Source organism: Taeniopygia guttata, chromosome 9 (genome assembly GCF_048771995.1).
Source record: "Taeniopygia guttata chromosome 9, bTaeGut7.mat, whole genome shotgun sequence".
In the NCBI taxonomy this organism is placed as follows: domain Eukaryota; kingdom Metazoa; phylum Chordata; class Aves; order Passeriformes; family Estrildidae; genus Taeniopygia; species Taeniopygia guttata.
The window spans coordinates 1,101,799-1,125,459 of NC_133034.1; the positions used below are offsets into that span (position 1 = coordinate 1,101,799).

The window sequence follows — 23,661 nt, forward strand, 5'->3', positions numbered from 1 at the left end:
TTAGAGATGGAACTTCAGTCTGGGAGTGAGGTAGGAGAAACTCCCTCAAGAGTCGTTCCCTGTGCTCTGGTGCTTCCCAAAGCTCACAATCCCCATGTTTCTGTTAGATGCTGTTTGGAATTGCAGCAATTTTAGCTGGCAAAATGATTGAGAGAAGTGTCACCTTGCCTGTCTCGGGGCCTGCAGCACTGACCAGGCCCACGTGTTTGCGTTCGAGAGAGACGGGCCCGCTGGGCTCCCCGGCAGGCCGGCCCCGAGCGCTGTCACCGGGCTCGGGTCCCTCGGCAGTGCCACCGCGGCACAGCGGGAGCGGCACTGCGGAGAGCCTCACACCGCCCCGCCGAGCGCCCCACAGGGCACTGAGGGGACACGGGCTGGGCACGGCAGTACGGAACAGCAGCCGAGCAGTTCGGCTGCTCGGGAGTGTCCGAAGCAGTCCCGATGGAGGCGGGATGGATGCCGTGAGAGTGCCTCAGGACACTTGCTCTGCTCGGCCTGCAGGAGACTCACAGCAATCTCCAGCATCCTCCGGGGGGGAAGCGAGGGGCCAGCAGCGATCTCTGCTCTGTAGTGACAGCGACAGCACCTGAGGGGACGGCAGAGAGCCGGGTCAGGAGAGGCTGAGGCTGGAAATCAGGAAAAAGTCGTTCTCACGGAGGCTGGACACCCAACAGGCTCCGCAGGGCGGGGGGCACAGCACCAAGCCTGGCAGGGTTCAGAAGGTGCCGGTAAACGCTCTCAGACACACGGGGTGCCGCTCGGGGTGCGGAGTGAGGGCCCGAGCTGGGTTCCTCGGTCCCGGAGGTGCCGTCCCGCGCTCTGTCCCCGCAGCCCCGAGCGGCCCCGAGCGGCCCGGAGCGGCCCGGAGCCGGCCCCACAACCCCCAGCCGGCCCCGCGCCGACTACAACTCCCACCCTGCCCCGCGCCATGCCGCGGGGCCCGGCGCCGCCGACTACATGTCCCGGCATGCCACGGGAGCGCCTCGCTCTCGCGAGGCTGCGGGGCGCCGCGGCGGCGCCGTGGCGAGAGCGGAGCCCCGGAAGCTCCACGTCGGTGATCGGGCCCGGAGCGGGGCCGGAGCGGGGCCGGGGCCGGAGCGGGGACGACGGGCGGCTGCTCGGCACAGCGGGGCCATGGTGAGCGACAGACAGGGCACGGGGGCGCCTCGGTGACCATCCGAGCCGGCCCCGGCGAGGCAGCGCGACCCCGCGCTGGGCGGACCGAGGGCATGGGGGGCCGGGCCGGGCCGGGCCGGGCCGGGCCGGGGCGGCGGCAGCAGCAGCAGCAGCAGCAGCAGCAGCAGCAGCAGCAGCAGCAGCAGCAGCAGCAGTGTGGTGCTGCCCGTGGTGTTCTCAGCCCAGGCAGCGGCTGTCCCGGGCTCGGGGTGCGTGTCGCATCTCGGGACGCATCCCGTCCCTCGGGAGCTGCGGGTCCCAGCGGTTCCCGGGATAAGCGCGGAGCCAAGTGTAGCTGTGCCTGCCTTTCTGCTGTTTGCAGCAGGAGAGGTGAACCCAAATTCATCTCCACATCCCATGTCACAGCTGTGGTACAGGTGCTACCTGATAACCAGGTGCTTCTTTTTCCTTGCAGTGTCTGACAGATAACTGCAGGTTTTATTAATACGTGCAGTGTTCTTTGGTCAGCCATTATCCACTGAGTTCTGTGAGATAAAAGCAGCGTTAAATGATCTCCAGTGAGTGTCTAAAGGAATCCATAATGCCTCAAATGTATTAGAAAATTACTTTGCTAGACTTCATGCATTTTAAATACTCTGGCTGTACATTGCCAGTGATTAAAGTGGAAGGTCAGAGCCGACTTTGTAAGAGAAAGACTTAAACTTTTCCCTGATGTCAGTTTCTACAAGACAGTGTTCCGTTCTAAAACATAATTTTTGAATTGTGAATGGCAGTAAATTTATAATGGGCAAATGTTGTTTGGGCTCTATTGTGGTAGTGATTTTTCTTCCTGGTTTGTCAGGTGAAGTAGCAGGAAGATTTATTTTCTAATATTTGTATTAGAAGCAAGTTCTTTTAGCTTTGCTTTCATAGTTCAGGGACACCAGGAGGATGTGCAGTGCATTTTTGTTTTTTTTTTTTACTCTGCTGGTGATACTTCTGCAGTATGAAGAAATTCTGGATGTCACAGAATTAAATTAAGCAGAGCAACTGCCATTGGTGGGATATGACCTACAAAAACAGATACACAGAGAGAAAAGAGTAGTAACCATCTGTCTGCATGGACAGCGGGATTGAGTCCTTTCATTCTCAGAGTGAACTGCAGCTCTCCTTTTCCTTTTTCTGAGCTGGTTTGCTGTGAAATCACCTGGTACTCCCAATTGTTTCCCCCAGCCTCTGCGACTGGACATCAAGCGGAAGCTGACGGCCCGCTCTGACCGTGTGAAGAGCGTGGACCTGCATCCCACGGAGCCATGGATGCTGGCCAGCCTCTACAACGGCAGTGTCTGTGTTTGGAACCATGAGACACAGGTGAGGGCTTTAGCTGGACCTTGTTGTGAAATGTGCGTAACTGACGGATGTTATCTGGTGCTGGAAAACTGAATTTGTACAGGATTCTCAGTCACTGCTGCTAACTGACTGTGCTCCCTCTGGCTGAGTACAGGAGTCACTGTATCAGCAGACAAGGAAGTGACATAGTGGACACCATTAAGAAAATAGAAAGAGCTCATTTCAAAGTCAGGATTTTCTCCAGTGCTATAAACTGTAACTGTTTTTATTTTCAGACTTTGGTGAAGAATTTTGAAGTGTGTGACCTGCCTGTGAGAGCTGCCAAGTTCGTGGCAAGGAAGAACTGGGTTGTTACTGGAGCTGTAAGCTGTTTCCTCTTGTGATTTCCTATTCAGCTGCACTTTCTCTGATCAATTTTCATCCCATTGTTTTCTGCATCACGGAATAATCTGATGTGATACGATTTTGTAGAGGAGAAGGGAATACAGTTTCCCAGAAGTTTTCTCCTTTAAGGAAGCTTAGAAGCTTAAATTTTCATTTCAAAAGGGAGCAACCTGCTAAGGTGACTGACTTTGCAGGTAATACCAGGTAGATGGAGTTCAGCTTTTACTGCCATCTGGAATGTACTCAGCACAGAGTTCTGACTCAGTATCATATGTGCTACTTTAACTCAGATTAAACTATTGACAGTCCTAGGTAAGATAAATTTGAAATTGCTTTCTACTTTTTTTCTTGGTTATATTAAAAATAATTTTTTAGTTTTGCTCACCACTAGAAAAAAATGTCTGCTTTTATTCCGTGAATGTACCTTGAGAGGAATAGTTGTATTCTGATCTTGGTAACACATTTTTCTTTATGGAGTCAATATTTTTTGGCTAAATTAAGGTAATGCCTAAATATTTTTGTCTCAACATTTACTTCCTAGTCTTCTGCCCTGTACCCAGTGTAAAAATGTATTTTAATTTCATTACCATATGCTGCCATGACTCAGTTACTTGTAAAAATGAAAATTTGGTTGAAGTTTTTTCCAATTCATAAATGACTTGAAACAGCAGTGTGTCATTTATAGCCTTCTGAATCCACGTATAATTTGTATCATTGGCAAGAAAAAATCCTAAACATTTTGTTGTCTTTAATGGTGGAATGTTTTTTCCTAGCTCCCCGGCATTGCACGGAGGGTGGACTGCACAAGAGATTTCTTTTCATGTGGCTTTTTCTGCCTTTTCCAGGATGACATGCAGATCAGAGTTTTTAATTACAACACCCTGGAAAGAGTTCACATGTTTGAGGCCCATTCCGACTACATCCGGTGCATTGCAGTGCACCCCACGCAGCCCTTCATCCTCACGAGCAGTGGTGAGTCCTGTGGGATCTTTGCATGTTCAGCTCTTCTCAGGCTCCTGTTTCTTGTGGAGTGAGGGCTTGCAGGTCTTCTTGGGAAGACTCAGGAGTCCTTGAGCAAGAAGCCAATATGACAGTTGTAATTTTGTTGTTTCTTGGTAGATGCATTCATGTTTTTTTAATGGAATATCAGCTGCACTTAAAATTTAAAATATAATGGCTTGTGTTCTTGTCAGAGAAGAGCAAAGAGCCTTCTCTCTTATTATCTCCCAGAGGAAACATTTGTATATGTGCTAATTAGCGTGGCAGACTCTCAAATAACAGTTCAGGTTGTGTTTTTTAAAAAGTTTCATTGTGGCTTGGAGTAAGATTTTAGCTGGGAATCTGACTTGAAAGCAACAGACAGCTTTCATCTCCCTGTGGTCCTTCTGCGAGGACTGATAATCCTATAGATGCAAACAGATTATTAGCAGTGCCTCCTGTCCATACTCTACCATGAAATTCTGGAGGATTATGCACTTTGAGGAGGTTGTTATCACCCACTGAAGCTTGCTGGTTTGTTGTTTGTGTTTTTTTCCAGATGACATGCTGATCAAACTCTGGGACTGGGACAAGAAATGGTCTTGTTCTCAGGTGTTTGAAGGGCACACCCATTACGTCATGCAGATTGTCATAAACCCAAAAGACAATAACCAGTTTGCCAGTGCTTCTTTGGATAGGACAATTAAGGTAGGGAAACGATATTTATGGTTTTTTAGTCATTAAGTGATTTTATTAGTGTACACAAACCAAAATCCTGTATGGATGATAGGTCAGTATTCTTAAAAGCAGGTGCAGTAAATAGAATTTTGACTGAAAAATTCACTAAATATACCAGATTATCTGTTGCCTCTAACAATTGAAAAATAGTTCTTTAAACTCTTTTAAGTACTGTATTTCCATTTGGACTGCACAGAAAAATGGAGAGAAGTAATGGTTTTATTTTCAATGAGTAATTTATGAGTATTTAAACTGTATAGCGGATAAATACTTTAACTGTGCACTAAAAACTGAAACTCAACCCTGGTAAAGGTGTCCTTGGCTGTCTGTGCATGGAATTGTTTCCAGAGATGCCTTCAGCCTTCTCATGGTCTCATCTGCTGTGCAGCTGTTACTAAATATCTGTGACTACAGATTTGCAGCCACTGAGCAGTAATACCTCCTCAGATTTCCTGTACATTCTCAGTATATTGGCTGTAAAAAGCCAGCACTGATTTCATATGGCCACAGATGTTGAGATCAGGTGCACATAAATGTTGATTTGATGTGATAAACATGAGAAGACACTAGTATATATACACTTGACTTGCTTCATTTTGATTCCTCATTTAACATGAGATTTTATATTCTTTAGTGTAACTGGAAAAAATAAAATTCAGGACATGGAGGAAACTCATGTATAATAGCAATTAGTTACTAGCTATTTTTATAAACACATAGTACTTCTTAAAAACAGTGCTTTATATAGTTTCATATCCTTAAAAAAAAGTTTAAAGCAACTAATTTCAATGTTTAGAGGTATGAGCAGAGAGCATGGGCAATTCAAGATGTTATTTGTGTTTATTGGGGGAAGGACTGCTGAGCAGTTGTTGAGGTTTTTCACCTAAGAAAACAATTGTCTTTGGAATTCTGTGTTACTTCTCTTTGGACTTGAGAAGTACTTCTGGATACCTGTTGTGTGTGCCAGGGATGACCTGGACACAGCAGGTTGCTGGGTACAGGTGGTTGTGTTTTACTGGTCAGGTGTGGCAGCTTGGATCATCCTCTCCCAATTTCACCTTGGAAGGCCATGAGAAAGGAGTGAACTGCATTGACTATTACAGTGGTGGGGACAAGCCATACCTCATTTCTGGGGCAGATGACCGCCTGGTGAAGATCTGGGACTACCAGGTGTGTGCTCAGCTCTTCAAAAGTCTTTGTGCAGGCTGACACCTTTGGTATAAAGTTTCTGTTGTTAGATTTTTTTTCTTGTGACAAATTGATTCCCTGCCTTTTAGGCCTCATGTTCATGGATTGAGCTGTTCCTCCTTTATGTTCAAGTGTAAATATTGCTCATGTATCAACTCTTTCCATCCTTCCACCTCTCTTTTTTCCTTCATTCTTTATAGCTTTCTGTTTCATCCTGTACGCACTGGCACAGTACCATCTGTGGCACGCACACCCATGCAGTGCTTCTACCCCCAAACAGGGCAGGAGTGATGAGGTGCTCTGTTTGAATGCTCCTCAGGAAAGAGATCTAATCCAGGGATTCACTTCTGTTGCTGGAGCCTAGAGTTCCTAAGTTCTTCCTGTCTACGGGTCTGAATGGCCACAAGGGCAAGACAGAAGTTGTTAGGTGGTACTTTCTGGTCACTAAAACTTACTGCCCTGGTTGAAGCTGGCACTGTTAATTTAAGTATTCAATGCAGTCATGAGTAGTACACAAGAGTGCTTGAGATTTTGCCACCATATGCAGCTGGAGACACTATACATGCTCCAGTGTAAGTTACCTCAAGCATGTCTCACAAGTGTGTGAATGAACATTCTTACCAAAGACCTAAATTAGATGTATTTTCACCTCTGATGCAATGGTTGGTTATGACTTTTTTTTTTTGCAGTGAACTCAGCTTTCTATCATGCTTTAATGTGTTGTGCAATGCAGCTCTGAGAAAGCCTATTTTCTAGCCATAAACACATCTGAACATAGAGGAAAACACTTCTGTCAAGGGAAGTATTTTCTTCTGGGCAGGAGGTACAGCTCAATGCAATCACCTTTTAATAGCTTAGTGCTGTTGTTTGAACACCTTGCAAATGTTAGAAATCTATAGAATTTTCAGATCAATTTGGGAGAGTTGTTTTTTTTTTTTTAAGAAATAAGGGTTAAAATGTGGCATTATGTTCTCTTTCTTTCAGAATAAAACTTGTGTTCAGACACTAGAGGGCCACGCTCAGAACGTGTCGTGTGTCAGCTTCCATCCGGAGCTGCCCATCATCATCACTGGCTCTGAAGATGGTAACTTTGGGTTTTCTGGTGTAGAAAGGACAAGAAAAGAACTGAGGGGAGAGCTCTTGTGGTGGTGTGGCTGCACCCCTGCTGCCCTCCCACGGAGATGAAAGGATCCGTCCCTGTGTTTTTCTCCAGGCACGGTGCGGATCTGGCACTCCAGCACTTACCGCCTGGAGAGCACCCTGAACTACGGCATGGAGAGGGTCTGGTGTGTGGCCAGCCTGAGGGGCTCCAACAACGTGGCTTTGGGCTATGATGAAGGCAGCATCATTGTTAAGGTACAGTTAATGGGTGGAAGTGAGACACTGTGATTCATTGCTGTCCTGTGTGCACAACACCTGGTTTCTCATTCTGGGACAATACGTAAAATACTGACATTTTGGCATTTTAGTTGGCATTTCTTGATAGAGATCGGCTATTTCACTTGCTATTTTCTACTGAAAAGAAAAGCAACAATGTATTTTTTCCATAGCCTCACTTCTTTCTTACTTTCTAGCTTGGTCGTGAAGAACCTGCCATGTCCATGGATGCAAATGGAAAAATTATTTGGGCTAAACATTCCGAAGTCCAACAGGCTAACTTGAAAGCTATGGGAGATGCTGAAATCAAAGATGGAGAGAGGTTGCCACTGGCTGTGAAGGATATGGGCAGCTGTGAAATCTATCCTCAGACGATCCAGCACAACCCTAATGGACGGTAACACATTCCTTCATCACTTCTCTTGAACTGGTTGGGTTTCTTTTGTTAGCAGGTTCAAATAAAAGGGATGCAGGGTCCAAGAGGTGCTCAGTGGAGACCAGAAGGAGCATGACTCAGGAAGGAAATGGAGTTCCTTGACTTTTTAGGCATATATAAAGCTCATGCTTTGTGTTTCAGTGATAACCTTGGGCATGGGAGCCTTTACAGATAATCTGCCTTCTTGCTGCTGCCTGCTGACCTGGACACAGATACCTGACAAGTGCCTCTCTCTCCTGCCCCAGGTTCGTGGTGGTGTGTGGTGATGGTGAATACATCATCTATACAGCCATGGCTCTGAGGAACAAGAGCTTTGGTTCTGCACAGGAGTTTGTGTGGGCACATGACTCTTCAGAGTAAGTCTTGAAAGTTTTTTTCCTTTCCTTTGTATTACATATGCTGCTGCTAATTTAGTTTTTAGGCCATGCAGACCCAAAACAAAAAATGAACTTTCAGTAGTTGTCCTGCTTGCAAAGTTTGGACTTTTAGCACTCTGCTTGTTTTAGAAGATAACTCAAATGCAGTTGTTTTATAGCAGCTTTTGGTTTAGTAATTTCCTACTTTGGAAACTAAATAATTGTTTTGTTTATTTAAAATTTAATCTCTATTTAGGTATGCAATCAGGGAGAGCAACAGTGTTGTAAAGATATTTAAAAATTTCAAAGAGAAGAAGTCCTTCAAGCCTGATTTTGGAGCCGAAGGTAAGTACTTTAAAAATAGATATGCTGGTGTGGTTTTTGCACAATGTGGATTTCTTCCACCTTTATTTTCTTGCAGGCATCTATGGTGGCTTTCTGTTGGGAGTCAGATCTGTCAATGGCCTGGCATTCTATGACTGGGAGAATACAGAGCTGATTCGCAGGATTGAAATCCAGCCCAAACATGTGAGTTTCTGCATGGCACTGAAGATACTACCTGTTTGGGTTTACTGATTTATATTTTCTTTATTAAACTGGTTTTCTTGCATGAAGCAAAGCTGTCAATAAAAAAAATAATAATTTGAGTTTATCTTAGTCATGTAGCAGAAAGGGCAGAAAAATTCCTGTATGTGTTGGCTTCTCAGTCCTAAAGCTTCTAGAGTTGTTGTGTTTTACCCTTAATTCCTACATAATCCTTCTTAGCCTGGGGTGTGTAACACTGCCACTGTTGATTCTGCTGTCACAGATTTTCTGGTCTGACTCGGGTGAGCTTGTGTGCATTGCTACGGAAGAGTCATTCTTCATTCTCAAGTACCTGTCAGAAAAGGTGGCAGCAGCCCAAGAAACACATGAAGGTGTCACTGAAGATGGAATTGAAGATGCCTTTGAGGTACCTTATATTTAAAAAGTGGAATGAGATTAGAGATGGTAGAAGCAAGAGAGTGCGACAAACTTAGTCCTTAACACCGTCGAATTTAAGTGTTAGTTTCCAGACCATTTTTAATATCATACATTGTGCACCTGCCTGAGAACATTTAATAATTTTTATGGGATTCATGAGGAGTGTATTCCTGTCTGAAACCCAGCATAATAGACCTTGATGCCTGCATTTCTCTTCATCGGTTCACTATTGTCAGAGTTATACAGATTTTTTTTTAAAACACACTTTTGGGTCATTGCTTAATTTCTTTTTCTAAAATTTTAAAGTTTTGAAATGCTATTTAAGTTTGAGAAGTGAAAAAAAACCCCATGTGGTGAATCAAAATTTCAGAAGGAAAGTTACCTTTGATTGTCTTGCTTAATGCTTAGTTTGGAGCTTGTTTCCTAGATTTATAATTGGCTTAGTTAGGAATTAGGGTAGCATCCAAGTAAAAGGAAATTATCATTTATGTACTTCCAATCTGTATCTAAACATATTTGCAACTTGCCCAACTATTTAAGTATAGAATATGGAATTATATTTTAAATTACAGTAGTCTTCCTGCTACCTAGAAGTACCTTTTTATGCATCTAATTACCCAAAATTTGCTTTGCAGGTTCTTGGTGAGATCCAGGAGATTGTGAAAACAGGTCTGTGGGTCGGTGACTGCTTTATTTACACCAGTTCTGTGAACAGACTCAACTACTACGTTGGAGGAGAGATTGTCACCATTGCCCACCTGGACAGGTGAGTTGCTGCTTCAGCTAAAGTGTTCAAGGTTCTCTCAGTGAAAGGGGGTTCAAGGTGAACCCTGGCAGCTGCTGCTGTGCCCTGCTTTAGCACCAGAGGTGGGAACAAGTGGGACAGCAGTGCAATTCTGAGGGATGAACAGTGCTCTCTGAAAGAGTGCATCCAGGAAAAGCAGAGTGTTTGATGGGATTATCCTTGCTACCATAAAAACTACTGGAATGTTTTTTTCAAGACTGTTTGTGTGGATCTGTTGAAGCTGAGTGCTCTTTGTTTTGTTTCAGAACAATGTATCTCCTGGGGTACATCCCCAAGGACAACAGGCTGTATCTGGGTGATAAAGAGCTAAACATTGTTAGTTACTCCCTGCTGGTCTCAGTGCTTGAATATCAAACCGCTGTGATGAGGAGAGATTTCAGCATGGCTGACAAAGTTCTTCCCACAATCCCAAAAGAACAGAGAACCAGGGTCGCACATTTTCTTGAAAAACAGGCAAGAAAACTACTTCTTAGTTATTCTGCTAAATAAATCAGTTTGTTCACATTCTTAATTGAGTTTGCTAAGCAAAACCCAGTGATATTATCTGTGAACATTAACTCGTTAATTATCCTGCTTGTTTGAGAACACTGTAACCTTCTGTTCAGAGTGCTTTTGTTAAAGTATTTAGGATTATGTTTGACCTGACAGGTCTCAGCTTCACTGTCAGATTTTTATTTTAGGGCTTCAAACAACAAGCTCTTGCAGTATCTACAGATCCAGAGCATCGTTTTGAACTTGCTCTTCAGCTTGGAGAATTAAAAATAGCCTATCAGCTTGCAGTGGAAGCAGAGGTAACAATACAAATTTGGGTGATTCATCCTGGATTCTGAGTGTTAGCAGGTGTCTGAGAGGCCCTTTAAGAAAATGCAGTGGTATGTGGGGATACAACTCCCTAAACACAACTGAAATGCCTCCAATTCCTTTGATGAAGTTCTTCTGCCTGTAATTCAAAGGAATCTAAGCTGTGGAATGGGGGGACAAAGAATAGTGTCTGCTCAGAAAGCTACAGGAACTCCTGGAGAATATGAAACTTGAATCCAGAACCAAGCCTTAATCTCCAGGACTTAACAGGGAGAGGAGGAAAGATACGGCTGAAGCCTTCAGACCTTTGTTCTAGCTTTGGCAAACTTAAACTGCTGCACTAAAAAACTGATTTGTCCCCATCATTCTTATGCAGAGAGTCGATCTCATACTTCCTAAGCAAGTTATTTAGAAGAAATGTTAACTCAGTTAACCTTTCAGTATTGGGAGTTTTAAGAGATTGTTATAGGTAAATTTCCAGAGTTATGCCTGCCTCCCCCCCCCTCCCCATGTTTACTGAGAAGCTGTTTATTTTATGTAATGTAGGGATCTCTTAACACTCACTGTGTCATGCTGGGAAGCTGCAATAATCACAGTACCTCAGTGGGAAGACAGGTGTAGTCATGGGATACAGCACCTTCACAAGTCAACTTACATTTTCATACTGAGTGCTCTGAAAACCTTTAGATGCTGTTCAGAAATGTGAGTGGTTTGGTTTTTTCTTTCCCTCCCTCTCCCCTTTTTGTACAATCAGTCAGAACAGAAGTGGAAGCAGCTTGCAGAGCTTGCCATCAGTAAATGCCAGTTTGGCTTAGCCCAGGAGTGTCTCCACCATGCCCAAGACTACGGAGGGCTGCTGCTCCTGGCCACAGCTTCAGGGAATGCCAGCATGGTGAACAAGTTGGCCGAAGGTGCAGAAAAGGATGGCAAGAATAATGTAGCATTTATGAGCTACTTCCTGCAGGGAAAGTAAGTAGCAAATGAGCTTCTGATTGTTCTGTTCTTCTTTCTCAAGTGCTGAGACCCTCGGGTTCTTCAAGTGGTTAACTTCAGCTAACTGAAAACTTCATGGAGAAAGATGGGCATAGGACCTTCTCAGAAATGCTCATTCTATGATGACTACTAGTTTTAAAATCTGAAATGAAAGCACCTTAAAGTAATGGAATAGAATAAACAGCTTTCTAATACAAGAATTTACCTCTATTAAGTTTACTGGTTCATATCACATTTTGAAATCTTTTTAGGCTTGATTCCTGTTTGGAGCTCCTGATCAAAACTGGGCGTCTCCCTGAAGCTGCTTTCCTTGCACGGACGTATTTGCCGAGCCAGGTTTCAAGGTAATTTCTAAGCATGTGCAGAGCATGAGCTGTGTTGTCTAAATGAGCTGTCTGTAACAAATCTGGTTTATGTCTCCAGGGTTGTTAAACTCTGGCGGGAGAACCTCTCTAAAGTCAATCAAAAGGCTGCTGAGTCCCTTGCTGATCCTACAGAATATGAAAATCTTTTCCCTGGATTAAAGGAAGCTTTTGTTGCTGAAGAGTACGTTAAGCAAAGTCTTACTGACTTGCGACCAGCCAGGGAATATCCCCTTGTCACTGTAAGTAGAACGTTTTATTGTCTCTAGAAAAATAACATTTGGTGCTGTGTAAAATCACCTCTAAGCAACTCAGTGCAACACTTAAATGTCTGGGTTTTTTTTTTTAACTTTTAGCCAAACGAAGAAAGAAACTTACTTGAAGAAGCAAAAGGATTTGAACCCTCTGGAATAATGACATCTCAGGTCAGTGACTGATGAATCTAATGGAGAATTTTGCTATCTTACAGTAACATCTATCCTGGAGAATATTTCACTGGTAATGGACAAATTTTTGCTTTTATTACCTTGACTGTAAGTGCTGCAGTTGGCTTCATGTTCTTTTGCTTCAGATTTTTTTTAATCTACATCTGTACCAACTAACAGCTTCTTGACTGTGAAATTATTTGTGTGCTTCCTCACCTTGGGTAACCCTGTATAGAGTGAGTAGTTCTAGAGTCTTTCAGTTGAATTAATCCTACAGAAAAGTAACTCCAATTGCATTTACAAATACTGCCTTGACTGCAGCTGATTTTCTAAAAGCTCAGTAGCTGGAAATGGAAACTCTTGCCTATTACAGCAATGACAAATGCTCTGTGTTCTTCACTAGTGTGCCCTATGTTTATGGAATAACACTGCTCAGTAACTAACTGACCAGGAATCCTACTCAGGTACTCGAACATAGGTTCTAATCAATGTCTGAAGTAACGAACTAATTTTTTTACCACCTCAGTAGTCCAATTCTTATGCAGAAAATAGGACAACTATAAGGTATAAGCATACAGATTGAAACAAACACTTAAAGCTTTTCAGAGCCTTAGGAGAAGATGACAACTTCTAATTTTGCACAAGTCAAATACACTACATTGTATGTGAAAATCATAATGTGAGGGTTTCTTAAAGGCAGTAATGCTGGCACAACTCTTTAGAGGCTATAAACATCTAAAATCAAAACTGTACTGGAAACTGAAGGAGAAACAGAAAAGCTACAACTCTCCATTGTCTGTACATTTTTCCTCATAGGATATGCACTATAAAACATAGTTTTGGACATCCCTGACAGAGCAGAGAGGTTAGGTTACTTTCAAGCCTCTGTAGTCACTCTTTGCCACTTGTGCATCATAGGAAATACTATTGAAGCACAATCAAACTTGTCTACTCATTTGTTAAAGACAATAACATTGTCTGGACTACCTATGGAAACAAAAGGAAAGAACTGAGAACTAGCTTGCCGTAGAAGCTGACAACAAGACCTCAGTTCATCTTTGCATTCGGCTCATGATTGCATAGAAGCCCTGAGCCCCAGTTTCCTCTTACAGCTGAGGCTGAATATGGGACATTTGTAGGAGACAGATTAATTCTAGAATTAAATACAGTTTTGAATAGTACCATTGCTTCAGTAAGAGTACTGACTGATGAATTATCTTAATGTAAAACTTGTGCACAAGTGAAGCAAGAAGAAAGTGTTAAACCATTATAGGATTTGGAACACAAAGCCCAGCAACTACTAAAATCTGCTGTCAGTCTCAACTAACTTAGTCTCTCCTGCTGAAGATGTTGAAAATCACTAACAACACTTCAGTATTTAAAATGAACTGTTAATTTCTGTAGGTTCTCATTTTATCAGTTCCATCATCAACTGCATCAAATATACTGGGGAGGGAAATAATGGAGTGAGGACTAGAATCTTTTCTGATAGAGAAGATATGGCTCAAGAGTAACTAAGGGAAGCTGAAAGAGACCCACTGGGCAAGGGGCAGTAGAGGTCTGCTGTTGTTTACCTGCTTTTGTTGAAAGAAAACTAAAGGAATTTCTTTGGCATTAGAAGAAGGCTGAAGAACCAGTTCCCTCTCCTAAACAGGAAGTGATGAAGACAGTTGTGCAGAATTCTGATAACCTTCCAGCAAGAGATCAAAAGGTACCCAGTTTTATGAGGGGAAATATAAGCTCTCAATTCATTTTATAGTAAAGACTTCAATGAGTGTGATTTAACCAAGCTACTGCACACGTGACTCTGGCAGTGCCAGAGCAGTGTTCAGAGCCCTGCACACAGTAACAGACCAGTTCAGCAGGTGGGGGTGACACGGGGTGTTCAAACCTAGCTGCTCACAGCATGGTAAAGAGCTGCACTGGTGGAAGAGGCTTCCTCACCGAGCAGGCAGCTGCTCTCCAGCCTCCTTTAGCACTTGAGTTCCTCATGAGGCCTTGGCTGTGGTTTGCAGTGTGCAGACCCATCCATCCCATAAGGTGCATCACATGTAACCACAATGGTATCTCCCTCATCCAGTCATTTCTCTCCCTAGACACTGCTGGACCTGGAAGATGACTTAGATAACTTGGATCTGGAGGATATTGATACCACAGATATCAATCTGGATGAAGAGATCTTAGATGAGTGAACATCCCTTTACAGATGACCAAATCAGGAAATAATTTGGTCAAAACCCAGAGGAATGAAGTTCTGTGGATTAAGTGCTCCAAGTTATTTTTTTATATCACAAGCGGACCAAGTACATGTAGAAGGAAGCATACAGCTAGCAACTGTACAAAGAGAATCAGCTTCCAGTATGTTGAAATTCAAGATGGAAGCCTCCTCCAGAACATACTACAGAATGTTTTCATTTATCAAGTGATTCAATAAATCCTTTTAAACGTTCTGCTCCTCAGTCCTCCATTCAGTAGTAGTATTTACTAAATATAGTACAATTCTTAAGACTAACCCAGCTTCCATAGTGTATATTCCAAATCTGTGAAAGAGGAGCACAGTAGCTGAAAAATAGTATTTTAACGTGACTATTCTCAGCACCTACACTGAGGTATGTGATTGTGTTTTCACTGTGCTGCCATCTAGCACTGGTAACCATCAATATCAGCTCAGTTACTCTTTCAGACACTACTTCAGCTAAAAGCTCCAGCAGAGCAGTGATACAGCTTAAGGGTTAGAAGTGGTGTTTGTTACACCCTTTCCTAAACGAAGCAGTCCAGACCCTGCACTTACCTCAGTAACTAAAATGAACTGTGGGCAATTCCTTAGATTTAAGATGCAACAATAAAAAAAATTGAACTTAGGGTACCGTGTCAGCAAAAATAAGTCATGATGGCTGCTCTAAGTTCACTTACAGAACTTTTCAAAAGGAACTGCTGTACTGATTCATATGTATTTCAGTTAAGAAAGATACATTCTATAGCAGTCATTTTCAAGCATTTATTGTGGAATCCTGTACAGAAAATGCTTATAAACAGACTTAAAACTTCTGATGAGCTGAGATTTACTTCATGAAGCTGAAGAAGTAGCCATTGCTTCTTCATAAGCCTGCAGGGCCAGCTGAATATAACCTTCTCTCTGGGATTCAGTTTTCACAAATACCTGCAGCCATGGCAGGAGAGAGGTTAATGTAACAGCAGAATCATCATGCCAGTGGCAGATCAGCCACCCACAACTGAAATCCTGGTGCAGCTGTACATACAGAGTTTAAAAACCCCAGCGTGGCACATAAAAGAGTTCTGGTTAAGTATCTGCTTCCTAAGGTAAGGAGAAATTTAACTACTAAATAGGGTTCTGCTGCTTGAAAAGCTGTCTTCTGCAGGTTACATAGCTTAAAGCAGAAAAGCTTACCTTGATCAGATCAACTCCTTGAAGTTTCTGTTCCTTAGCTGCCTTTGCTGACTGACATTCAGGGTGAAGCATATGATATAGTGTAATTAAACTTGTAGCATCATCCAGCCTAAACAAATAAAGGCTCATTTTAGCAATTCCTTTCTCTTCAGAATATTTATAGAGAGTGTATTTTGTAATGTACTTTGCATAGCACAGGCTCTCAAACTGCTGGTTCCACTGAGTATCTAATCCCTGGAATACACAGGCAAATACCTACATGTATCCCTGCTGAAGTCTGCTAGCCTGTTCAGCAGTAATACAGCTGACATCCTTCTGAAAATATAATTAATTACTAATAATGAATATTTAGTGGAGTTTTCTAACACTGACTGTGATGACCAGTATGTTTTACAGAAGCAGCATTAGAAATCCTGTGACACTGAGCTCTCAGCTGAGTTTAAAACTACTTACGTTTGTGGCAGAAAAAGACATTCCAAACGCTGCTTGTTTAAATTGGCCAGATACATGAGTTTTCCCTTTACCAATCTGATTCTAAACCAGGAACTTTCCTGATTTCTCCATATGCTCGGGTTTAAAAGCAAGATCTGACCATCTGTTTCAAGTTTCTAACTGAAACAGCAGGAAATAAATGCCATTATCACTGCAACTTGTACTTCTGACTGTACAAATTTCTCCCAGCTCTAATGACATTTTGAACTTCAGGGAACTTTGAATAACTTTAGCACCATGTTTTATAGAAATTCATCCATTTAAAATGAAACCTTATCTACATGTTCCTAAGCTACCTAGGAATTGCTCAAAAACCTAGAGTGTATCAGTTCTATAAGCCAAAACTGAGCTCAGTATGGAAATGCCAGACTTCAAGATCAGAAGTGCTCAGAGCTGGAAGTGTTCTGACAATTACATGGGAAACAAAAATAAAAACCCAAAAACTACAGAAGGCTAATTTCTGCAGAAACCTATATATACCCTACAACTTCATGGACTGTTACTGCTCCTGTACAGCTAACAGTAGCTACACAGCTAACTGTTAGTTAGAGCTGGCCTAAAAAATCATGCAAGTGAGAACTATCCTACATCTGCCAGAAATACTTGTTTTATTGTTGAAAGGCAGTACTTTTTCTAAGGCAAGGCAGGATGTTGGGAAGGATAGATAAATATGATTGCCTAGCAGAAGAACCACAATAGTACAGCCAGGATGAATATCATGTCCCCTACTGGCTGGACAATGCCCTTACCTACAGAGGGGTCCAAAAGCCAAATGGACTGTTTCATCTCACCTCCCAGAATGTATGGGTCACCCCACACCTGTAACCCTCCCCTGAAACATCAAGTGCCTGTAACCCCATTGGCCCAAGTCTTGTTCCAGCCCACCTTGAAGCCCCCTGATAAGGGGTCTCCGAGGGGCCAGACGCCCTCTTGAAACTTGCTCTCTCCTCCTGGACCCCCCCCCCCCCTTTTGGAACTCCCTGCTCTTCCCTTTGTCTCTCCCCTCCTCCATCACCTCAGGCCCTGCCACGTGCTCCGTCTGGCTGCTCGAGGCAGGACCTTTCACCATCCCGAATAAACCTTATCTTCTAAGAGCAACCAACAGAGATCTCTCGTCTGTATCCACCCAAACCGTCCTGGAGCATCATACATCTCTACAGCAGGATTCCGAAGTGGTGCCGGGCTGTACTTACAGGTCTCTGTTGATCATGTCTATGAGTAAGCCATCTGCCTTCTTCCTGCTGAGCAGGTACCACACCATGCCCCCGAAGTGCCTGGTTGAGCGCAGCAGGTCGTACTTGCCGTGTTTCTCGATGTCCTCGTAGGTGCGGTGGTGAACCTGTGCACATACACGCTTGTTTGCAGAACTGGAGCCTGGTGACAGCTTTCCCCCTGTACCTCTCAGTTTTTAATCCTTTTCATTTCCCTAAGGTGCAGGGGTAAGCCACATGCTGAACCATATGCCTGTTATTATTCAGGGTAACACCGGGCTAGCCGAGTCCTTGGTACTTAGGCATAGACATCCTTATGGTAAAAGGAAGCTAAATCCTGTCTCCTGAACTTTTGGGGAGACAGGGACATAAGCCCTGGTCCTTCTCTGCACTGTGGCCAAGCTGCAGCTATTCTTTCAGGAGAAAAATACTAGAGCAAGGAGCTGTGAAACTTAGGAAAAAAAGTTACTTGAAAAATTGCCTAATACAAGTAACAACTTCTCAAATCACTGAGAACATTACAGTTTAAAGAGAAGTAAACATTTTAAAAGCAAGTGTAGACTAACATTTACCAGCAGCTATAGCTACTAATTTTATTCTGCTGGAACTGTATTTTTGGAGCTGGTCTTTGTCAAAAATAATACTTTGTGCACAGTGCTCTTTCTCAAAATGCACTTTGTCAGCTCCCTAGCTGTTCCTACTAGCTCCTAAGCCAGCAGTCAGTGTGACTTCAGCAGCAAAACTCTGTTCAGAGCCCCTGACAAGTGTTACCATCAATTCTGCTTTGCTACCAAAAGTACCTGAATAAAGACCATTTTTGTATGTGCAGTACCTTTCTAGGCTGGCGAAAATTACTCGTGCAAAATCCTCTTTTACTGTTCTGCATAAAAATAAACCCCAAAACTCATCACAAGATAATCTCTATGGGAAAATTAGAGCACATATGACCAACACCCCTGTTCCCCAGATAAATATTTATGTTTACAAAATAAACCCTACAATTCTCCACTAGGTTTTTTTTGTTTTTTTTTTTCCTTTGCTAGAAAAATAGAAAGTGAACTCACTCTTATATAGTCAGGTGAATCTGGCTCAAACTGAGCAATGCACATGTTCAGGACATCTTCGTGACGGTCTTGCTGAAATACAGTCTGAAACAGCAGTTTGGATTCAGGGGTAGATTATGTAATCGCACCATCCCAACATCCCAAAATCAAAACAGCAGCCACAACTCTGTTCTGGACAGTATTTACAATGAGTAACCCCTTCATCAAAAGACAAAATGGACAGAAGTACAGCAATTGCCTTGATGACATTAATATAATGTTGCTTGGTTTTTGATTCTGAAACACCAGTTCACATTTCCAGATTAAATGTACAATTGTTTCTAGTATGACACAGTATTACACCTACCTAGGATGTACCTGGCCCTGACCTGGAACTTTATTTCAAGTATTTCAACCAAGTAATAATGACAGGCAACTGTCAAAACAGATTTCAAGCAACTATACACACCCATGCAGAATGGATTATTCCAAGTTACTCTGCCCAGAGAGCAGAGTTTCACTGTCAGACTGCAATGAAGTAAAAGTGCTCAGTTTCAAAGCCAAGAAGAGCTTACCCCAAGGTTCTCATCCTTGAATAATGCTGGGGGAATCACCCTGCGCCCTTCCTTTGGGAAGAATATCTGGATCATCCTGTCTCGTTCCTCCCAGGTGGCTTTGCGTAACACCCCGTTTGGTTCTCTAACTACAATGAAACGTTCCTGCAAATGAGGTAAAAAACAAACATTGTCTAAAGCCTTCTCTCTTCATAGCCAGGACCATCCTAAAAAAAACCCTCATTTGTCAAAGTCTTTCTACTCCTAAAGTCACCCTAGTAACACCAGTTTCTACCTGACTGTTGCCATGTGCCAGATTGATCATTTCTGCCTTACTACCTGCTGAATAAGCGCTGGTTTTGAACCTCAGTTTTGCTGTCTGACAACTGTGCATGTGCCAATGCTGAAAGCCATGGCTCTGGGAAGTTTAGAGACAACATGACCCACACCCAGACAGAAAGTTAGCCTGATTTTATCATTTAATAACCCATACAAAAATTAGGAACGCAAGTGTCGTGCACTTTTGTACCTTTTTTCCAGAGGTAGGCTAGAATAAAGTAAGAGCAAGTGCAAGGCAAAAAATACAACAAATTAAACAATATACTCAGATCTGTTCAGAAGCATAACTGCTTTAGGGTGGCAAATGGGAAAGTTTGCTGGACAGGAAAGTTTTCAGTATGGTTGTTGAAGGTTGGGTTTTTCTTGTTACATTTGGAACTTCTTCCCATTGAGTTGCTAAGAAGTACTGATGGCTGGGTGCTCTGTTTTTTGGGAGTTTTCTTGCGGGGGGACAGAGATACCATGAGAATAGAGGCATGTAAATGACAGCGCTGGAGAGTTGGGGACTCTCTCTCTCACTCTTTGGCATGGGAGGAGGACGGCCCGGCTGTCACTTACTGTGGGGACAATTCACCGGCACCGCTGGAGCTCAGCCCTAAGGGACCGATCATCGTCTGCTCGTGTGCCCCGGGAACCCCGAGCCCCGTGTGCCCCGGCAATGCCCCGTGTGCCCCGGGAACCCCGAGCCCCGTGTGCCCCGGCAATCCCCCGTGTGCCCTGGGAACCCCGAGCCCCGTGTGCCCCGGCAATGCCCCGTGTGCCCCGGCAATGCCCCGTGTGCCCGGGCAATCCCCCGTGTGCCCCGGGAACCCCGAGCCCCGTGTGCCCCGGCAATCCCGAGCCCCGTCTCTCCCGGCCCTGCCCGGAGCCGGGCCGCCGCTGCTCCGTCCCCGCTGTTTCTTTGCTCCTGCTCTACACCGTGGTCCCGCAGTTCCAGCTACCGCCGTGAAACCCCTGGTACATCTCACCCCCCAGCCCGGGATTTTGCTCATTCCTGCCACTGTGACCGTAACTGCACCAAAGGGGGAAGTGCCTGCAGTCGAGAAGACTCTTACCGGCTCCCTGCTCCTGTTTGTTGTTAGTGCTGTAGTTACTGGGTTTTGTTTGCCTTGTTATACATCCTAGTAAAGAACTGTTATTCCTATTCCCATATCTTTGCTGAGTGCTCCTTAATTTCAAAATTAGAATTATTTGGAGGGAGGGGGTTCACATTCTCCATTCCAAGGGAGGCTTTCTGCCTTCCCTAGCAGACACCTGTCTTTCAAACCAAGACAATGGTGCAGCAGGAGGATAAACAGCAGTTTCCTGGAGAAAGCTCTCAAGAGTAATAAATGGAAGACTGGGCAGTTCATTTCAGAGGATCATCACTATGTGCACGTTTGAACCATGAAGGGTTCCTGGAGTCAGAACTTGGTTAAGAATTTTTCTGGCCTCTGGTACTTAAAGACAATTGAGATGTTTAATTACACAAAGGAAAATTTATCCTTATACTCCCCAATTCCATTAGACAACTATTTCTTCACAGCTTTCCTGGAAACTCATTCATCATTTCCACACCTTTCCACCAGATCTTTGCAAGTGTGGAGTAGTTCCATCTTACAAAGGAATCCAGTCTGACAGAAATCTTCTAGGAGCATGGAAGAACTCACCAGTCCTAGCATATCACATGCACCTGCTTATAAAATAATTAACTACTTACCATACAGCTTTCCTATGTCTGCTTTTGAGTAGCAGAATGTAATTTATGATTATCAGTTAGAAGCAGGTATTTAGAAACACATTTTTCTCTACTGCCTTGTACCAGACTGAACTTTCAACTCCTCAGCCCTTTCCAAACTGACCCATCTACATTTGCATTAAAGCTTATTTTGGGAACAAAAATACTGTTGATCACGTTACTTACACGATGTGGAATGGAGTAACTTAAATCTGTAAACACATATTTTGCAGTTTCAGTTCCTTCAAGGACTTTGTCTTCTGCTAAGACATCATCAATTGGCTCTCGTTCATTCAAAATAGGGGGCATGATTAGTTTTGTTTTAGCTTCCTCAATGGCTTTTCTTGTGGCCTTGTAGGGGAAAAAAAGTAGTTTAATTTTACAACTAAAAATATCATCCTACTGGAAAGATAATATACAATTTAAGGACAAATATTTTCATTTAGAAGCTTGGTTTTCTTCTTCTGCAGTTGAGAAAAAATGAGACACCAATTCTACCTCTAGGTAGGTGAATTTCATGAAAACAATTTACCACCACTAAAACCTGGACAAAATGCTAGCAGAAGTTACAAAACTACAACAGACAAACACCAACTTTATTTTAGGTGTTTTTCCATGGTAAATTTCCCCCAAAATACAAACCACAACCAACAGTTTGTATATGGCTACAGCAGAACTGGCTTAAATCAGGCCCTTTATCATCCTGAATGAAGTCAGACCAAAGGGGAGAGGGAGAAAAAAAGTAGTCAAAGAATTCCCAGGGCTATAACTTAAGTATCATATGAAGGTGTTTGACAGAGTTAGGAAGCATTAAGAGGTTAATAAAGAGAAACTATCACTCAAAAAAGATCAGTTTTTCTCCCATATTCCATCAAAATCGCACACAACTGGACAAACCAAACTACTGCAAATGAAGAAACATTGATTTACACTGATTTAGGGAATAATCCGAAACAAAGTAAAGAAACCAGAACGTTTTCAAATGCAGCGGTAAGGAACGCAGAAATATGGGCTATTACAGGCATTTTGCTAAAATCAACACTTACTTCCGAAGGAAGCAGAGCAGCCTACCTCTTCCAGCTGAGCTTCGGTCATCAGCTTGTAGTGGGGCGGCTTGAGGCCCTTTTTCACAGGCCGGAACACCTTGTGCAGGTCGAGTCCCGTCATTTTGTAAAGCAGCGTCTGAACCGCTTCGTCCGTGAAGGCGGGCTTGTCCTGGGCGGTCTTTCCCTCTGCGGGAGAGGGCGCACGCTGTTACCGGGGCTGAAGGGGTACCACGGTCACCCCTGCCCTCACGGCTCCTCCCGCCCGCATCCCTCCCCGCCCCGCATCCCTCCCCACGCGTTCCGCAGCCGCCCAGCACCGCGCGGGACAGCTGGGCCCCGAGGCCGGGCCGGCCGGCAGGCAGGGCGCTGGGGGTGCCCCGGGTCCCCTCGCGTACCGCCCGCATCCGCGGCCAGCGCCCGCCGCGCGGGGAGCGCCCGCAGCGCCCGCAGCCGCGCGGGGAGCGCCGCCACCCGCGCCCTCAGCGCCGCCATCTTCGCTCCGCCCCTGCCGCCCCGCGGCGCGCCGGGAAATGGAGGCACGGTGGGACCGGCCAGCCCGGCTCCTCCTGCCCTGCGCGCCAGTCACGCCTGGGCCGAGAGTCACCTCGTGTGCCGGGAGTCGTATCCTATAGCTGAAAGCGTTGTCGAAGTGCTTCTTGAACTCAGACAGCCTTGGCGCTGTGACCACTGCCCTGCAGAGCCTGTTCCAGTGCCTGGCCGCTCTGCGTGAAAAACCTTTCCGTACTATCCAACCTAAACCTCCCCTGACCCAGCTTCCGGCCGTTCTCTCGGGTGCTGTCACTGGTCGCCAGAGAGCAGAGACCAGTGCCTGCCCCTCATGAGGAAGCTGTAGATGGCTACGAGGTCTCCCCTGAGTCGCCTCCCGGCGCGGGGGACGCGCGGTCCCGAGGCAAAGGGCAGAGCGTTGTTGCTCCAGGCGCTCTGGGCGCCTTTGCGCTGTTAACGCGCTGCGGGGTGCCTGCGGGAGCGCGTGTGCCCGGCTCCCTCAGCCCCAGGCGCGGGGCAGGGCTGCGGCCTTCCTTCTCAGCGGGGAGTCGGGAAAGCGGGGGGATTGAGCCACTGTGCGGGATTAAAGCGCTGTACCCGCGGGTCCGGATGGCTGCGGGCGGCGGTGGGTGCGCTGCACCGGCAGCTGCCCGCTGTGAGGAGCACCCCCGCCCCGCGGCCGGGCAGGCTGCCCCGGAGGGAGGAACATGAAACATTAAAGCCCACCCGGCTCTGTCTGTGCCGCTCCGGGCCGGGCAGGCTGCCCCGGAGGGAGGAACATGAAACATTAAAGCCCACCCGGCTCTGTCTGTGCCGCTCCGGGCCGGGCAGGCTGCCCCGGAGGGAGGAACATGAAACATTAAAGCCCACCCGGCTCTGTCTGTGCCGCTCCGGGCCGGGCAGGCTGCCCCGGAGGGAGGAACATGAAACATTAAAGCCCACCCGGCTCTGTCTGTGCCGCTCCGGGCCGGGCAGGCTGCCCCGGAGGCAGGAACATGAAACATTAAAGCCCACCCGGCTCTGTCAGCGCCGCTCCGGCCCCGCGCCGTGCCCGGGGGCGCCTGCCCTGCG

General features: G+C 45.0%; 2 protein-coding genes across 4 annotated transcripts; one reads left to right on the forward strand and one right to left on the reverse strand.

The window, feature by feature from the left end:
* Nucleotides 1-979: 979 nt before the first annotated feature.
* On the forward strand, nucleotides 980-14,721 carry COPB2 (COPI coat complex subunit beta 2). Of its 3 annotated transcripts, none has more exons than XM_030280794.4 (22): nucleotides 980-1,137; nucleotides 2,350-2,487; nucleotides 2,742-2,828; nucleotides 3,696-3,822; nucleotides 4,388-4,536; nucleotides 5,590-5,736; nucleotides 6,739-6,838; nucleotides 6,968-7,110; nucleotides 7,329-7,528; nucleotides 7,813-7,923; nucleotides 8,180-8,268; nucleotides 8,345-8,451; nucleotides 8,732-8,875; nucleotides 9,522-9,652; nucleotides 9,937-10,144; nucleotides 10,372-10,482; nucleotides 11,247-11,461; nucleotides 11,737-11,829; nucleotides 11,909-12,089; nucleotides 12,204-12,272; nucleotides 13,891-13,983; nucleotides 14,369-14,721. In XM_030280794.4, the coding sequence occupies exons 1-22, from the start codon at nucleotides 1,135-1,137 to the stop codon at nucleotides 14,462-14,464; spliced, it is 2,742 nt and encodes a 913-aa protein (XP_030136654.4). In that variant the 5' UTR covers nucleotides 980-1,134; the 3' UTR covers nucleotides 14,465-14,721. The 3 variants fall into 3 exon arrangements, with proteins under 3 accessions (XP_030136654.4, XP_030136655.4, XP_030136656.4); XM_030280795.4 differs by having other exon boundaries at nucleotides 13,894-13,983; XM_030280796.4 differs by lacking the exon at nucleotides 13,891-13,983 and having other exon boundaries at nucleotides 14,369-14,594.
* Nucleotides 14,722-15,256: 535 nt separating this feature from the next.
* Nucleotides 15,257-22,590, reverse strand: MRPS22 (mitochondrial ribosomal protein S22). Its single transcript, NM_001245466.2, is given in 8 exon segments — nucleotides 15,257-15,432; nucleotides 15,682-15,790; nucleotides 17,367-17,512; nucleotides 18,449-18,532; nucleotides 19,003-19,146; nucleotides 21,224-21,388; nucleotides 22,109-22,269; nucleotides 22,479-22,590. Coding segments are annotated over 8 exon segments (999 nt in total). The 5' UTR covers nucleotides 22,576-22,590; the 3' UTR covers nucleotides 15,257-15,339.
* Nucleotides 22,591-23,661: the final 1,071 nt, after the last annotated feature.

Bases quoted from the DNA above. Each gene is read 5' to 3' on its own strand.
- COPB2 (XM_030280794.4), top strand. The intron at 6,839-6,967 runs GTAACTTTGGGT...GTTTTTCTCCAG, and splicing joins CATCACTGGCTCTGAAGATG to GCACGGTGCGGATCTGGCAC. The intron at 9,653-9,936 runs GTGAGTTGCTGC...GTTTTGTTTCAG, and splicing joins ACCATTGCCCACCTGGACAG to AACAATGTATCTCCTGGGGT.